This window comes from Syngnathoides biaculeatus, chromosome 5 (genome assembly GCF_019802595.1).
Source record: "Syngnathoides biaculeatus isolate LvHL_M chromosome 5, ASM1980259v1, whole genome shotgun sequence".
NCBI classification, from domain to species: domain Eukaryota; kingdom Metazoa; phylum Chordata; class Actinopteri; order Syngnathiformes; family Syngnathidae; genus Syngnathoides; species Syngnathoides biaculeatus.
In genome coordinates this window covers 25436736-25455693 of record NC_084644.1, presented here as the reverse complement: position 1 = coordinate 25455693, position 18958 = coordinate 25436736, and the positions used below count along the sequence as shown (strand labels likewise).

The 18958-nt window shown below is 39.5% G+C and overlaps 1 protein-coding gene across 1 annotated transcript in view; it reads right to left on the bottom strand.

The window, feature by feature from the left end:
• LOC133500774 (RNA-binding motif, single-stranded-interacting protein 3-like) overlaps positions 1 to 18958 on the bottom strand; it is a 162706-nt gene that overhangs the window by 29651 nt on the left and 114097 nt on the right. Inside the window, exons 6-8 of the mRNA XM_061819889.1 lie at positions 18600 to 18679; positions 6216 to 6322; positions 3089 to 3132 (exon numbers count right to left, since the gene is read on the bottom strand). Of these exons, the coding sequence (XP_061675873.1) occupies positions 3089 to 3132; positions 6216 to 6322; positions 18600 to 18679 (231 nt within the window). The remainder of the gene's footprint in view (positions 1 to 3088; positions 3133 to 6215; positions 6323 to 18599; positions 18680 to 18958) is intronic.

Here is an 18958-nt window from a genome sequence, read left to right as displayed (position 1 = left end):
GACACATTAATGTAATATTGTATCCTTTTGGAGTTGAGTTTCATTTTGAAAATGAAAAACTAATATGAGCTGTTCATAAAACAGCTGTGAAAAATTCAAGTTGGTTTTGAAGAAATCTGTTCACATAGCACCCTGTGAGTAAAAGCCTACTTATTTGGAGACCTTTGCAATCTGTGCACTCAAAGAGATGTGAATACTGGTGAATAAAAAAAGCTGAATGTGGAATCAACAAGTGAGTGAAAAGAAAACGCTCTTGAGTACACATACTGTGAACCTTAGTGTAGTATACCTCTGTTACGAACATCGGACAAGGGGTAGGACCCAAATGTAAGACTCCGAAGCAGTGACATGATTACGAGGGTGGTTTTATTCCGGGCAGAGGTCATACATAGGAACGGAGTCCAACAAAGCCAAAGGCATAAAAACATGTGGCAAAAGGCAAGGTCCAAAAACATGAAAAGGAGGTCAGATAACTACTAGGTAAAAACAAGACTTAACTAGACAATGCTGTGGTGGCACAGGAATGCCGGCCATGACAACGAGGTGAAGAAGACCCAAGAAAAAGCTCGTATACTCATTTAAACTAATGCAGTCTCATAAAACGAACTGGCAACTAGTAACACAACACAAAAGGCTTAAAAAGATGGCATAATTAGAGCCAATGAGGCGCAGTTGAGGAGTTGCCACCAGAGGCAGCCGCACATAGGGCAATGGCCTGGCCACACACCGACAACCACTCTGTGTATGAGCAACTGCTGGCAGGTTTTTCATTGGTCTTGTGCCTGTTTATTGTATTTTTCATAAGTGATGTGTACTGAATGGGAAAATAGTAGATAGAGGACAGATCCAAGGTTATTGATGGAGGCTATTAGCCCACAACAACACTTTGTCAATAAGCACTCGAGTACAGCTGTGTAAGGCACACACAGAACACTGTAATTGCGAGTATAAAATTGGTATAGGGTTTCTTTTCAACTCCATCTATGAATCCCTTGTTTGACCTAGCCACACTGTTAGGAGTCTGAAAAATTTGTGAATGATTTAGTGGCGACCTAGGAAACACTGTGCAGGAGAGAAGTGTGGGAGAACACGCTGGGATACGGCTGTGTGGGCAGGGGAAGATAGATGAAAAGAGAGGACCTGGTGAAACTAGAGAGAGACAAAAAGGTAATCAAGGCAGAAGAAATGTGCAGAAGCTGCTTACATTAAATTGCTTTCAGAGTCTTAAGTCTCACCATTCTCACAATGACCCGTGATTGATTCCTACCTTTTTCTCCTCCTTGGGCTGACATTATATCTGCTACACCCTCATTTTGAACCTCTCCTTTTTATTCAGATCCTCTTCTCCCTACCTTCCGCCTTTCAATTAGCCGCATTAGCATTTACCAGTTTTGTGGCGCTGGGCCGGAAGGAGCTCCGCTGACCTCGGAGGACAGGTCAGAGAGGGTTTAAACATAAGTACGCAAATAAGTGTGAGTGCACATGTCCTCGCTCACACACTGGGATAGGAGAAATTAGAACAGAAGAGAAATTAACAATTGATATAAATGTAGAAATAAAATCACGAGTTAAGAGCAATTGAAGGCACATTTAGGTTATGCAGTCAGTAGAAGTATAGTGAAAAGTAATTGCTGTGGTCTTTAGGAGACAACGGGGTTAAAAGCCCACCAGGGTGAAAGTAACAAAACAAAGTAAAAGGAAAGCTGAGACAACAAGGAGGAGGAGAAGGAGTGGTAGCTGGAGGAAAGCATCTCCTGGGATCACATCACTGGCAGCATTCACAGCAGACAGGTCCAAACTCCAATTTCCCCTTGAAACAGGCCAATTCTCATCTCTATGGAAGCACTGCAATGGGTCTTGGCTGATGAAAATCTTACAGTGGCGCTGCAACAATGCTCATCTATGCGGTTTTATATGTGTGACATCCACAATGCAAAAGAGATGCCCAATATTATGTCAAAATGTATTTGCCCTCTGCCCCCAAGGGCATATAAATCAACAATAAAGTCTTCATTTGTTTAGAAAAGAAAACAAAACTAAACTGAATTTGTCAAAACGGTTGTCAAAATGAGATGCCTGGATATAACACGGGAGCTTGACGTAGCTCAATTGGCCTCAGTTCAGCAAGCCTGAATAGATAAACTACCTTTTTCTTTTCTTGTTATTTCGGAAACGGTTTCAAGAATGGACCAATAATGGGGATTCAGACAATAGGAGCATGAGAAGCAAAAATTATGTACCCTATACACTATATATGCTGTACACCAAGTGAAGTAAGCGGATCCACGTGCAAACCAGCACCATTAGAGCGCCATAGTACAGTATATGACGTCCCATTTTCGGAGAATCAGCCGTGACTTCTTTCGAGAACTTGAATTCCTGTGTTTGAAAGAAACATGTCGTTTGCTTGCAGTTTTTTTTGTGATGATGTTGGTTTCTGATGCACAGCCGCTTGAGGGATCGAAGGTAACGTGCAGTGAATGTTGGTTTTCGGCCTGACTGCTTACTTGCAGTGAGTTCCTTTTGATGACATTATGGACCTTAGATGATGAAATCCCTAAATTGTCCTCAAAATATCGACTATTTTCTCATGCACTTGTTCACAAAGAAGTGAACCTCACCACACCTTTGCTTGTGAATAACTGAAAATTCAGGGATGCTCCTTTTCCTATCATGGCACCCATTTTTTCCCAATTACCCTGTTCACCAGTTGCATGCTCCAAACAGATGTTTGATGAGTTGTCCTTAACTTTCTAAGTCTTTTTTGCCACCTGTCCCAGCTGTTTTGGAACATGTCATAGCCATAAAAATTCAAGTTAATGATTATTTGCTAAAATCAATAAAGTTTATCAATTTTAGCATTAAATGTCTTGACTTTGGGGTGTATTCAAATAAATATAAGTAGAACATAATTTACAAAACATTATAGTCCGTTTTCGTCTAGGTTCTATAAAACGTCCCAACTTCTTTAGAATTGGGTTTGCACTACAAAAAGCATCTAAGTTTCACAAGAGATTATTTGCAGGTTCACAGACAAAGAAAAGATGGGGCATATTTGTAATTTTGGGAAGAAACTATTCCATCTTACCCATTTTGTATCGTGGCGGGGTCATATGTCAGCGTCATGCTACTCTGTGGAAACAAAATGTGGGACACGAAAGGTAAAAACTGGTCATCATGTTTCATAATTTGTCAGAGAAAGTCAGCAATTCGATAATGGTGCAGAACTGTTTTGATACTCTTTTTGTTGAGACATGTCTCCTGCCTGGTTTGGATCTATAAACTATTGATAGAATGGCCTAACAGTTTTTCAACAAAAAAAGAGAACAGAACAGAAATCATTATACATCAATATGTATTTCAACCTGAGAACAAATATATTTGAAGGGAGATACAACTCTCAAAAAAATAATACATTTGATGACTTCTGCAAGTACACCATTGGTGTTTCATAAACTCACCTGAGATAACATTTTTAGGAGAACTTGGGAAGTACATTTTGTCTTTGAAAAATGGAAAAAAAAAAGGCAAAAAAATTTTGAGTTAGTTTTGCATAAACTTGCTACACTGGGCCAGATGATCATAGATGCGGATAAAAATATAGCTTCTTTGCCAGAGAAAGAACAGAAATAGATCAAGCAAGGATGATACTGTACAGCATGGGTGCCCAGGCTTTTTTTACCCCAAGATCTATTTTTCAAGCAGCCAGCGTCTTGCGATCGACTGGGGCGGTGCGGGGTGGCGGGGGGTGGAGGGGTGGGGGTTTAATGGGAGATATTGGTGGATGTCTTTATTTTTTTAGAATGACCAATGATGAAATACAATGACCAAGCCACAAAGATCTACCCACTACAAAAAACGCAAAATATATTTATAAGTATATGTTGGGATTCTTTATGTATAAATGTTACACTTCAAGGACTGGACTGGACACCCAATTCTTTCTGCAGCATATTCAAGTTATTTTTTTTTCTGTAAACAGCACAGAATACACGTTTAGTTCACAGCACATAAATGGCATCCGCTAACAGTTCTCACACGCGATACGTTTCAATGTACTGCAGCTTCTTCTGCAAATGGCTGGCGGCTGCAACACAGCGCCCTCTGCTGGCAAATTACTGTTACTATCAAACACACACTTAACGCATTTAAACGAAGCAAATGTTAGACATGTCCAGTCACACAAGAGTTGAATTTGGCGGAATGTCGGCGTCGTATTTTCCATAAACAGTTCGAAAATGCTGCTCCACATTTCCCTTCTTAGGTATTACAATATTACACTGGCAGATGAGGCAAACTCACTTCGAAAAGGACATCGTGAAAAATAAGTCCGCCTCCCATTCTGTATGAAAGTGATATCTTTTTGTCTTCTTCTTTACTCCAGCATCCATACTCATGTTTGATAATTCTAAAGCTAAAGGTCAGAAAAATATAGCTGTCTTTTTTTTTTTCAGCAGGCCGTCGCGATCGACCCAAACTGCCTCGCGAGCAACCGGTCAACGCATTGAGCATCCCTGCTGTACAGTATGTGTGAACTCTGCTGGAATCATGTTCTCCAAAAACCTCTGCTGAGTCCACGGAATACATTCTTCTGCGACAGTGTAGTGCTTTTTCGCCCCAAAACTTACCAAGCTGGGACAAAAAAAGGTGTCTCTTAGGATCTGTTCACACTTCAGGTAAATTATTTTTTTTTTGACTCAAGGAAACATGTCAAGATCAACAGTACAATTCAGATTTTTTTCGTATCCAACCCACACCTTTTTTATACCACCTTATCCATACAATTCAAGTTTGCCAGAATAAATTATTGAGAGGTTTCATGTTGTACCTACAAATAAATATAAAAAATGTAGTCCCAAATGTCATCTATACACGTCATATCGTTTCATTCTTCTCCTTTTTTCTGTATTCTGTGTGGGCAGTGACAAGTGCCACTTCCCTTTGTTCTGTAAATGGAGTCTTTGGTTTACATTACATTTTCTACATTGTGCAACGATGCATCAAACTTCGACTGTATTCAATGTTAAATTGCAATGTCATTTCATTCCCAAATGTCAGTGTGTATAAGGGTGCAGACCAATAATGCTGAGCAGTAGTTTCATAAATAATCATGTATTATCAGTTCATTTTTAATACTGTTATAGATGACAGCTTTTATATTATCTGCAGTATCTCTAATTCAACTTCACACTTTTCATTGAAATGAAAGACATTGATGATCCAATAAAGGACCAGTCAAGCTCAGTTTTAAACTGCACTAAAATAAAAGTGTGGTTTCAGAGTTATATAAAAGTTTAAAAACCCTGTTTTCCTGCAGATTATTCTGAACCTTATTCTGTTAGGATCAGGGAGGGGGGGGGGTTCAAACTCATTATAGTTGAGGGGCAAACACATTCTAATTTTATATCAAGTGGGCAGGCCGGTAAAATCAAAGCGTAATTAATACGACCATCACTGTTTTAATCTACAAAAAAAGTCTAATGCACTGTCCTGATTCAAAACTATCAAAAGAACCCAAGATTTCTCAATAAAAATATGAAATGTGTTTCAGCTTCTTGATCACATTTTTGTCTGCTGGCACGTCAGCATTGCAAACGAGAATGATTTCTCAGTTGCCTTGCCTGGTTAAAGGTTCGTTCTTTCGTTTGTTTTTTCAATCAATCAATCAATCAATGAATCAATCAATCAATCAATCAATCACACAAGGCACCCACTTTTAACTAGAGTGCATAAGAGTACATTAAATCACCAAATTAAAAGTTATGACTTGTTTAAACTCCCTTTTCAAACTGAAGGGAGGATAATTTTAATTTTAAAGGTATAAGATCATGGAAATAACTTCGTGTCCCACATATGTAAATATATTGATACATTTTATTGCATTGCATTGAGATTGACAAAAGAATTCCACCACCATCTGTAGGTAGGTCTATTTGAGCAATGGTGAGAAGATACGAAAGCTTTATATGGATACATGGATGAAGTTGAACATTTAAAAAATATTAAAATCATATTTGCTCCCATGACCCTTTTGAGGATAAGTAGCTCAGAAACTGGATGGGTATTAAAGACGTAAGAAACGGCATAAGAAACAGATAGTTGTGATAATTGTTACTCTTTGAGTGAATATCTTTTAAATAACTAATGTAACAAAATGTAACTTTTTGTGCTTTTCTTCCATCATTGAATAAAAATTACATCGTGAGAAGACTCACCTCTCCTTCCCGTGTCCACAGTCGTCCATTCTGTGGATATTTCGCCTGGGTTTGCCTCTTCTTCTGGCCACCATCAGCAAATTTGCACAGCAACGGCTCTGCAGGGGCTGCAGCGAGGTGGCAAATATGTAGACAGAAACAGACAGGGACAAACACAGAGACAATCTTAGAACCAGGAAAAACAAAAATGTTAAAAATCTGGGTGCTCTGTGTGTTGAACCCATCACTGTTTTGTATAATGGTGATGGCAACCAACATTTTTCAGCTTTCTCATACAGACTCTCTATACTTGCGCACCAACATCTGAAACAACACTATCACTGTATGTCAAGCCCCTCAAATGATCTTATCAAGGACCAGCGTCGACATGGAAACAAAGCCACAGGCTAATCATTAAAGCATGCCAAATGTGGCACAAACCAAGCTAGCATGCTTAACACACTAAACATTTTTAGCTTCACCCTAGGTAAAGGGCTGCCATTGTGCATCGCTCAACATGCTCCGAATTATCAGACCTGAGAAATGGAAAAAAAAATAACTTTTCATATAAATACAATTAGTCAAGTGGGAACAAACCCAAGATAGCGCAGTCAGCTGGAAAGGAGCACAAGTACAGCAAGGTAAAATGGCATTTTATTTTTAAAATAAAAATTATTTTGCAGCACAGTTTCCTTCTAATGAACCACTCGTCCACCCACAAGAGACATTGATGGCTTACTGGAGGTGAGACTTCCAGGTTCAGCTGTCTCGTCTTTGTGCTCTATTTTCGTGACAAGCTCTAATGTGGAATTGGGAGATGGTGTAACTGTGTGTATGTGTGTGTGTGTGTGGGGGGGTGTTGGTGGTGTTATAATCTCACAGATGTGCTCAGTGTGTGTTAACAAAAGAGGCTGTCTACACAGGTGGGCATAAACACACCTCACTTTATTTGCCACCAACCAAAGCACCTTAGTTTATTCATTCCCTTGAAGTGAGGCGCAATGATGGTCCAGTATCCATGGAGAGAGCGATCAGTGTGTGACGGCAAATTGTCACTTGGCAGGAGTGGAAAAAGACAGTGGTTAAATACATTGGATGCCTATCAAAGTGGTTATGGAACTCTGTATTATTGTGCTAAAAAAACATCTGAAGAAAGAAATTAACATTTGACAGAGAAGTTATGGTGAAAAAATGGAAAAACCTCTCACGACTCTAAGTCAGTATGGCAAGGATTCCAATTGCTCACCAACTTCAAGTGACCCACACTACAAGCAGCGAGCAATAAAGGACAAGCTGATAACTTGAACACCTTCTCCTGCAGACTTGAAAAGGAGATTCACACCTCCCACTCATTCAACCGCACCACCAACCGCTATCACAGCTCTTATTCTCCCTCTTGCATTGACCATCTAGGAATAGGATTTGACATGTATTTTCAAAGAAAAAAAGATCAACAAAGTGGCAGACCCAGACCTTGTCTCAATCATGCTTCAAAGTCTGCACTGACCAGCTTGCTTCAATCTTCACAGTGATCTTCACTAAATCTCTAGAAGTGGGTGAAGCACCATCCTGTTTCAAATCCTCCACCGTCATCCCAGTTCCCAAGAAGTCTGCAATCTCAGGTCTGAAACACTAGGCTAGTGATGGGCACGGCAGTTCTTTTGAAAGTACTGAATCACTCGAATCTCTTCTTTAAAAAGATTGGTTGAAAAGATTTGTACATCAAATCGTTCATTTATTTTTCATTAATTTAAGTGCTTCCTGATTCCATTCATGATCCAGCCCTAAAGTTCACGTTGACTCAACATATTCACCAAAGCAGCGTATACATTGTTGTTGGCATGTACAGTGAATACTCGGTTCTTGAAGGTACCTGTTCTGGAACAAATTGGTTTTCAAATGAAAATTTTGATATTTTTTTTGCTTCTGTTTTTGAACAAAAATCCGGTACTCGAACACCGAGAAAAAAAACGGAAATAACATAACGGGCGCGGCGCAACCAGCGGACCCACCCACAATGTGCTGTGTTATTCTCTATAACGCAGCCTAGGCGGATTTGTCCCGGTAGTGACTGTTTTTTCTTCCTAGTGAGAACTATTAACCCCCAATGATGGCTCCTATGAAGGCAAGTGGGAGTAGTAAGGCTGCTAGTGCTGAAAAAAGGAAAGTTGTGGGTAAAACTGTCAACTTTAAGAAAGAATTGATAGCCAAATACAAATCTGGTGTGCGTGTTTCTGAGCTATCAAAGGGGACGGCATGGCGAAATTGACAATAAGCACCATTCTGAAACACAAGCATGCCCTTAAAGCAAGTGATGTTGCTAAAGGAGTAACGGTATTGAGCAAGCACAGGCCACAGATCTTGGAGGAAGTTGAAAAGTTGCTTTTAATTTTCATAAACGAACAACAGTTAGCTGGGGATTGATTCAAAGATATCGCGAACTCGAGTTGCGAGTTAATGTTTTTATGTTACTTTTTGTAAAAATGAAAAAAAATCCCCCCATTATTGCTTGTTTCAAGTTATTCTACACATTTATATATACACATACTGTATTTTAAAGTATGAACGATTAAAAAAAAAAAACTGTGTGCAGCGCGCTCAGCTACCAACAAATCTTCTGCATCTGCTTACGTCCATCTAGTCAGTTGCTGTGACTTTCCAGCATTGCGGTGCACAGCATCGCTGAAAGTAGCATCAGCCACCAGAGCTTCCTTCCTGCTCACTCACCTGTCTGTTATTATCATCTGATTAGTGGAATGTGTCTCAATGTTGAGAAATGCTATATGTTTAATGTAATATTATTATGAACTAAAAAAAGGATTTCTTAAAAGGTCTAATCCAGAGGAAATGTATTTTATTTATCTATCATGCAAATGTAGCTAAAATTTCGTTAAAAAAAATTAAAAATTGTCAACACAACAGAAATGAAATACATTAGCGCCAAAGTGCACATTTTCTTTGTAATCTGAATGCCTCCCATGTCTGTTTCAAACCAAGGCTCTTTTGAAAATGCTTCTGTGTGACGTCCCTCAAAGACAACCCCAGTACAGAAATGGCTTCCTATATAGACAATCATACACGCGAGCGTGATCTAGAATAGATAGACAACAGTGATGAAGTTTTTATGGAATGTGTAAATGCTACTGGCTTCTTGTGCGTGCATAAGAGATCACACAGGTTTCCGAAGCAATGAGTGTTTATTGAACTTCGAGAACATGGAACACAGTGAGCGGCTACACATAGCCGCGGGTAAATAAACTAGAACATAGTTAAGGGACCCAACCCATAACACTTAGAAGAGGTGTATGCCCCTACTCGGCATAGTGACAAACAACCATGATCTACAGAATGCTCTGTGGAAGAGTTAGGAACGGAAGATGAGGAATTTTCTTATTTTTCCCATGTTTGAAAAACATCCCATGCAGGTGTAATTCAACCATATATGTTCGAACCGGTGTGACGGTCTGAGCATCGAATGCAACACAAGGACGAAATTCGGCGAGACCTGAAAAACTTGACGTGAAACTTTGCACCCAAAACACAGATTGGTAGGTGCCTCAAGACATCTACCTACACCTTGTTGACGAAATAATCAAATTCAAACACGTTTAAACGTCGGAGGCTGCTTGCACACAACAGTGAGTTGTTTGCTGTTGCTGTTGTACTAGCGAAAGAGTCGGCGTAAAACAAAAATCTAAACCTTCAGTATTGTTCTGCATTTAAAGATTTAGCCCATATTCTAAATAATGCACCTAACACTGGAAACCACACACCGCCAAAGTATAATTTCAGGAAGACCTCAGCGTCAACAGTACACTAACTCTATACAGTGTCCAAATTTCATCACCTCCTAAACATCACGGTATCGGTATTGTACTTACATTTAAAACTAGGTAGATACTTGTCAATATTAATCAATTGAACATGTATGTACTTACTTGCTACAGAAGTCAAGTGAACGCTGTACCGGGTTTCCTACAAGCAGTCCTCCCTGAAATGCTTGGACCATATTACTGGCTACTTTGAATGTCCAATGCACCCGCTTTGTCTTCACAAACCTGGTCCATAACCTGCCTGTCCGTTCATGTTTCGGCCATTCATGTAAGGTGATTCCATCAGTATTTGACGCAGAAGAGCCGTATGCAACAGACTTCCTCATTATCGTCTAGCTTTTTCACTTTCAGGCTTAATGTTGTCTTGCCGTGACATTCCGGAGAGTACCGGAACGTGACATTTCAAACAAAATCTTGAGACTGACTTTGACGCTAATTTATTTCATTTCTGTTGTGTTGAGAATTTTTGAAATGTCCATTTCCTGTAGTTGTTCACCAGGTTTGCATACACTGCAGGGGGGATTTTGGCCCACTCCTCCACACAGATCTTCTCTAGATCAGACAGGTTTCTGGGCTGTATCTGAGAAACATGGAGTTTTAGCTCCCTCCAAAGATTTTCTATTGGGTTTATGTCTGGAGACTGGCTAGGCCACGCCAGAACCTTGATATGGTTCTTATGGAGCCACTCCTTGGTTTTCCTTTGTGCTTCGCGTCATTGTCATGGTGAAAACCGCCGTCACGACCCATCTTCAATGCTCTGACTGAGGGAAAGTGGTTCTTCCCCAAAATCTCAACAATACATGGCCACGGTCATCCTTTCCTTAATACAGTGCTGTCATCCTGTCCCATGTGCAGAAAAACATCCCCAACACATGATGCTACAACCTCCATGCTTCACAGTAGGGATGGTGCTCTTGGAATGGAACTCATCATTCGTCTTCCTCCAAACACAGTTAGTGGAATTATGACCAAAAAGTTCCATTTTGGTCTCATCTAACCACAGAACTTTCTCCCATGACTCCGCTCCATCATCCAATGGGTCATTGGCAAATTTAAGACGGGCCTTGACATGTGCTGGTTTAAGCAGGGGAACCTTCCGTGCCATGCAAGATTTCAAACCATGACATCTTAGTGTATTACCAACAGTCACCATGGAAACCGTGGTCCTAGCACTTTTCAGGTCATTGAGCAAGTCCTGTTGTGTAGTCCTGGGCTGATTCCTCACCTTTCTAAGGATTGCTGAGACCCCACGAGGTGATATCTTGCATGGGGCTCCACTCTGATTGAGATGGACCGTCATGTTTAGTTTCTTCCATTTTCTAATGATTGCTCCAACAGTGGACCTTTATTCACCAAACAAACTGCTTGGCAATTTATCTGTAGCCCTTTCCAGCCATGTGGAGTTGCAGAATTTTGTCTTTGGACAGCTCTTTGGTTTTGGCCATGTTACAAGTTTGAGTCCTACTGATTGTATGGGGTGGACAGGTGTCTTTATGCAGCTAACGACCTCACACAAAAGTGCATCTGATTCAGGATAATACATTGAGTGAAGGTGGACTTTTAAAGGGGGACTAACATGTCTTTGAGGGTTAGAATGCTAGCTGATAGACAGGTGTTCTAATACTTTTTTGCAGCTGTATCACACAGATTATCTCAAACAGTGGACATGCACCTATGATGAAAATTTCAGAGCCCTCCATGATTTCTAAGTTGGAGAATATAGCATGGTGTTCAAGTAGTCACTGTATAGATGCATTTATTATTCATTTACATTTATTTTAAATGTGTGCTGGTTTTAAAGTGCTTGACTGACTCAAAATTATCCGTTAGTTTGAATAAATGACTGCTAGTGTGAAAGCTATTCCCACGAGAATGTCAGGACTTGCTGTGAAAAACACGAGTACGCTCACTAGTAGTACATCGTTCCTCTGGCAAACGCATCACTCATCGTACTAAGACATTACGCCTTTGTTGATCACAAATTTACGAATCACTCTTCAGTTCCTCAGTACACCAGTTCAGTCATCAAATGACTCAGTTCATTTAAGTCCCTTGTCTACCTCCATGACGCTGGCAGATCATTTGCTGAATATTTAGAAGTGAGTAACAGAATGTTTAAAGAGTTCTGTTTCCGCTCCCAGGCGATTGACTCGTCAAGCAAAAAGAACAAATCATTTCATGAACTGATTCAGTTCAGTTTGTTCACTCTAAACATTAATTCTCCTGAACAAATCTCTCGCGGACGTAACACTACTGCAGCCCGATTGGCCTGACATCTGTGATCATGAAGGCATTTGAACACCTCGTGCTGGACCACCTCAAGAACATCACAGGTCCCCTGCTGGGGCCCCTACAGTTTGCATACTGACCAAACTAGTCTGTGGAGGACAATGTCAACATGGGACTGCACTTCATCCTAGAACGCCTTGACAACTTGGGGACCAGCACGAGGATACTGTTTGTGGACTTCAAAACCATCATACGTGCAACCCTCACTTCCAAGCTTCTCCACCTGAGCGTCTTGCTCGCCATCTGGCAGTGAATTTACAGCTTACGGATGGGCAGTACACAGCAGGTGAGGCTGGGGGACAGATGCACCAGCAGCACTGGGGTGCCCCAAGAATGTGTCCTCCCTCCGGTGCTTTTTTCTCTTGACACAAAGAACTCCACTTCAGCGCACCCACCGAACAAATTCCCAAAGTTTGCAGACCACTGTCATTGGCTTCATCAAAGACGGTGACAAATCGGCATCAACATACCTACAGAGTTTAGTGTAGAGTATCTCAAATCTCTGTCCTCCCTTTAATACTGTAAATGTCTCTTGTTCACATCAGAAAAAGATACAAAGGTCAATGAACAACAATAAATTGGTAATGCTGTTAATATTATCCATTCATCCATTTTCTTGCCCAGTTATCATCCAATATCACCTGAGGAAAAATCTGCTAAAAGGATGTCCAACATATTATTAAGCTTGCTGTCATTCTGACAATCTGTTGCTCTTCGCAAAATCTCTCTAAAAAAAAAAAAGAACATTCTTTTAAGTATAAGTTATCGAGGAGTGTGATGACTTTGATGAATTTTTGAGTGTGGGCACACTGCTACAATATCCAGTTCAATGACCAGATAATCACAAATAGTGTCAAATGAATCTGATACATTAATGCGTGTTTCTTGTGCAAGCGTTTCAAGTGATAGAAAAGCCACATTGCATGGGGCAGTTCTATTATTCAACCTAAGTTGGCTGACTAACCTACTGCACAGTGTAGACAATACTGATTCCCAGAGAAAATTACTGCAGGCAGAACTGGCTCCTTAATGGATCGCATTTAGTCAAGCTTTCCTGTTTTAATTGGCTCTCCTACATTTCATATTTTTATATGGTTATTGTTGCCCTTGCTTTTTAATTTGTTTTTCTATAGTGTCTGGGTATGTTATGTGTAAATATTTGAATTGGCTACACAGTAACCTCAATGAATGAGCATTTAGTGAAATGTCAAAAAATAATGTCCAAATGGTACTATTAGGCTATTAACTGCTTCTTGCCATTGTAAAACATTCATATCTCATCTGTCCATTTTTTATACTTATCATTATCATAAGACTCTCAAGTGTACTGGAGCCCCTCCCACCTGGTTTTCAGGTAACCTGAACTAAATGCTAGCTAAACACAGGATTTATACTGTAGGGTCTTCAGGAAATCTAACATGCATGTTTTGGGAATGTGGATGAGACCCAGTAAAAGTACCTGGTAAAGACCATGCAAGCACAGGTTAGAATATGCAAATTCTATACAGTGAGCGACTGTTTAGCACATCTGCCTCACAGCTCTGAGGACTCGGGTTCAAATCTGAACTCTCCTGCGAGGAGTTTCCATCTTCTCTAGTGCCTGCATGGGTTTTCTCCAGGTACTCCGGTTTGGGCGCACATCTTAAAAGCATAAGTGGTCAGTTAAATTGCCCGTATGCTCAAATATGAGTGTGAATGGTTCTTTGTTTATATGTGCCCTGCGATTGGCTGGCGACCAGTTCACGGTGTACCCCACTTCTTGCCCAGAGTTAGCTGGGAAAGGCTCCAGCATGGAAAATGAATGAATGAATGTATAATAGTACTCTAAAGCCTTTCCTAGCTGGGGTGAATTGGATGATGATTAACCACCATAACTATCTAAGAGCACCACACACAAAAGAAAAAAAAGAGCCCGGAAATATTTACCTTTTGATCATTACACAGAAAGCAAGTTATTTGCTTCTTAACCCAGAAAAATATCAATTGGAAATATTTATTGACAACAGCAATTGGACTTCTGTCCAACCAAGTAAAGATATACCATACGTCTGGAATAAAAAAAAAAAAAAAAAACGGAATGGAATAAAAGATTATATCAAATACAATATTTGGAAGACATTTAGACCAATTTTGATAATTTAAATCAAACAAAGAGGGCAGATCTATCCAATATCTTTAGTTGTAGAACACACAATGGCAGCAGCTAAATGAACTTGAAAGATGACAGAAACCTGTTTCTGAAGATTTTTTTTAAATGCAGTGAAACTGAACCAGTGCACGTTGCCAAAACAGCTTCTTGAGGTGCAGAAAGTAAAATTTTAAACAGGTCAAGAAAGCCTCCTTGACTTTATCTCAATAGACCAGAGAAGAATAATCCCCTGAAGCAAACATCAACTGAAAGAGACTTTGGCTTGGAAAAGAATTACAACAGATGCATGTGATAGATTAGTGATGTGAACAGATCATAGCATCGTCCATCTAAGGATCCAATACTTTTGCTCACGCTTGACATTGCCATAAACCAAACTGCAAAACTCCAACTGGAAACACAACCAAAGTATACTGCACATGTTACTGTAGGTTAAATAAGAAACACCCAGAGATGGACGGACATGTTCATGAGTTGTGACAGAAGTCATGTCATCATGTTGAAATAATATTGCAGCTAAATATTGAAATATTTCTTGTCAATGCATCAACCTCGTAAAAGCTGTGGTAATAAAGGAACACACAGGGAAATGCACAGGCAATTACCAATAAGTGATCTACACAAAATCAAACAAACAAGCACAAGGTCGTACACAGAAGGACGCTAAGGGGCCTCAATTAAGAGATGGGATTTTTTTAAATTCATAAAATGTCCAAGTAGACCAACACCAAAATATATCACCATTTTTATCGGCATGTAACTGCAACTGTCACAGAAATGCACATATGCACATATGAGTCATACGGATAAGAGAATGTGAAAGTACAGTATGTGTTTGTATGTCGTGCATACATGACCACAATGTCCATGTGCTAAGAAACTCTGTACCCCCGTAACCCCACAAAAACAATGAAAAAAAAAAGACTTTACGGACTCCACAAACCCCCTTGATATAACATTAGCAGATGGCCACTATTTAAATCAACAAAGTATTCTCATAAAGAGCAAAGTCCAAAGTACAGATATGTTGGTTTGGAAGTCATAAAACTACACAAACACTGTTATAAGAGTTTACTATTAAAGTAAAATGCAGAAGTCAAAAAAGGCTGGAAAGCTGAGTCCCTGCATTGTCGATAATCTATGATGTCTTCCATGGTCCTGAGTTTCAAAATATTAGAGAATTTACAAAGTATCTAGAGCTGAACTAAAACATCCACAGTTTCTTTTTCTGCCTATATGATAATGTTTTGTGGCTGTTTATCAGGCCTTTATTCTTGTAAAAAGGCATTGGGAAATTTTCTGGGTGTTTTTTTTTTTTTTTTTTTGGGGTGGCAGTTTCAATCAGCTCAAGCACATCTAATTTTGTTGTGCATAACAAATGCCTTTTTAGTCAATTCGGTTTCACAGAGGCTACAGACAGAAAGCTGCATGAATGGAAGATGACACCATTGGTCATGTTTCCACTTGAATGTGCTCCCTTTAATCACATTTCCAAATAAATCCATGCGCGTCCACACACCAGCATGAACAGCAGGAGTTGGCCACAGGAAACTGAGCAGCTGGTGACACTTACTCGCCATCCAATAAGATGAAACATAAAAGGCCACTGATCAAAAATGAAAACACAAAAAAAACATGTGGAAAACATATTGTGAAAAAAAAAACAGTTTTTGAGCCTAATTTATTATGGGGTAATGTGCCCTCATTGGCATATTTGAGATACAATCTGTTCGACAGAGCAAGCATTAAAATGGCGTTAAAAAGGTTTGTATCATTTCTTTGGATATGTAAAGGATATGAATGTGCCATGCTCTTCATATTAACATTTTTATCCTTCCTATATTTAAGGTCATCTTTAAATTACAAAAGAGTATTGGGCATGATACTTCCTCCAAAACCAAATTACAACATGCAATATTAAAGAAATGGGTTAAATGACTAAATTGTCATAAACCTAAAGCTTCCCTTTGTCTCTATAGAAACCTGTCATATATTAATAAGCTAATATAATGACATAACTGTGCAAACTACTTGTGATTGATAAATGAAGATGCAACAGATGCAAACTTTATGAAATTACATGAAACTTTTTTCTGTCCCAAAATATAGGCTAACTAAATCAGTAACTAAATTGTTGAACAATTACTAACCAACTTTAATCTTAAATTATATGTTTTTTATTATATAATTCAAACTACATTCTTGTAAAATTAAAAATGTAACCTTATAATATGTAGACTTCCGATGAAGTATTTTTTTCCCCCATTCTTTGTGATCTGTGTACTCATTTGTAGTTTTGATATGAAAATGGTGGTGAGTTAGAATTGACTAATTTTTTTTTACAAAAACTACGGGTAGATGCTCAGAGCTCCATCAATTCCATTTTATACTTCCAGACGGTTATGGTAGGCATGAACATATTCCCAACAAAGTAACAGTAAGGCTAGGAACACAAGGTGCCTCCTTAGTACAATTACAGCAAAGAAAACTTCCAAACTGGTTTCCACATACATCACTGTTATTATTTACATCCCCTCTGAGCTGGCAACTTGCTTGTGTGTGACACTGTGTTACTTGAGGGATCCTGACTTGACATTTTTCAGTGTTCGTCATGATCCCCTCAATCAGGCATGACTGCACAATGGCTTTCTCTCTACTAACTGAATTTTCAGCAATTGTACGCTAACAAAGTGATTTCCCTGCGGGGAAGTCTTAGGGAGTGCAGTCTGCCTTATCCGGAGGATGAGATTTAAGCTTACATACTGTGGCCTTTAATGTTTGATCCTTCATTTGAGGCACGATTTTCTCAACTTCATCAGATCACAATTTGTGTAAGACACACACTGCAGTGTTTCCACCGTACTGTGCTGTTCACCACAGAAATGTTACATTCCAAAGTGTCAAAATATTTCAAGCGCATGCTATGGAATAAATGACACAGGATTCTATTCATCATAAATCTTGTAAAAAGGACACTGGAGACAGGAAAACTTTGGTTCCACTGTCACAGTTAGGGTTTGTGAAGGCGAGGAAGGCAAAGATGTGGAGGACCCAAGTGCAGGGAAGCTGAGAGGCAAGTCAGAGTCCAGGAGTCTCCAAAAAATATTTAATGTCCAAAAAGGAAAAATCCCACAACACAAAGAAACATCGAAAGAAAACCAAAACTGAGAAAAAGACAAGACGTGGCGTAGAGAGACGGATAAACTGACATCGAAAACGAGTGACACGGGCAAAGACATTGACATTATCAATGGCACAGACAAGGGCACCGACATGAACAATGGTCCGACAAGAACTGAAAGAAACTCAAAGATTGACAAGACAATGAGAAACACGTGGACAAGACATGGGTGGCTGGAGGAAGATTTGAATCCCGGTGATCAGAACTGTGAGGCAAATGCTCTAACCAGTCGGGCCACATTATATAAGTACCATCATTTATTGTGTTGCTTTTCCTCACACCTTCAGTTTTGTTTGATCCAAACCACGATCACACTTTAAACCCACTAAACTTATTGTGTTTCCTCTCTATACTCAATCCAGTGTTGGACAAAGCTAAGATAATGAAACAGTACTATAAAGAATATTAAGAATGCATATATGTTGCATGCAAAGTGCTGCCAGGTATTTGGGACCACATACAAAAAAATAGACCACTTCAGTGACTGGTTCGAACAATCATCACTCTTATGAAATTACAACATCCCTGGTTGTACTGTATGATCATTTCAGCATGCAGTAAAACTGCAGTATGATACACTCTGATTGTGTTGTCCTTTTTAATTAATATTTTCGAAAGTCCACACAAATATAATTTTAAAAGGAAATTACAAATGCACAATATTGTTAACTGCAAGGGATGTCTCTGAGATGGAGTAGACGTAGTAAGAAACCCCCCGTATCTTCCCGTTGCCATTCCAACATAGGAATAAGGCATGCTTTGCTGTGCGTATATCAGCTTCATATTCAACTACATTTCAGATTTCACACTGAGAAATAAATCATCGTCATTTTATTTTTGTAGTTTTTGTCTGGTGGTGTCTTGTGAAATTTTTCTGCCTAGGCACAAAAAGCTGGGCCCCAAACTAGCTTCGACAGCACAAAGCTACAGTCATGGGGGATACATGAACCTACCTGTCATGCCTGGAGGAGTTTTCAAGAATTTTCCATTGAAGTTTTGAATCACCACATCACACTTCTCTGTTGACTCCATCCTAGGAGATAGCAAAAGTAAAGTGATCTGATCACACCTCGGGAGAAATGTATTTTTTTTCTCTTGGTACAGACTCCATTTCACAAGAAAGAAATATAAGGATATGAAAAACATCAAATATCTTCCATAATATGATCTCTGATTGTTTACGTATTTATGAGGAAAACGACTTGGGTCAGTGTGTTCTCTGTGCGTGCGTGTGCGCTTGTGAGCTTGTGTGGGCTTTTTCTATGGGGTTTCCCCCTGCTTTGTCCCCATTTAAAAGCTCCATTCAGTTTGA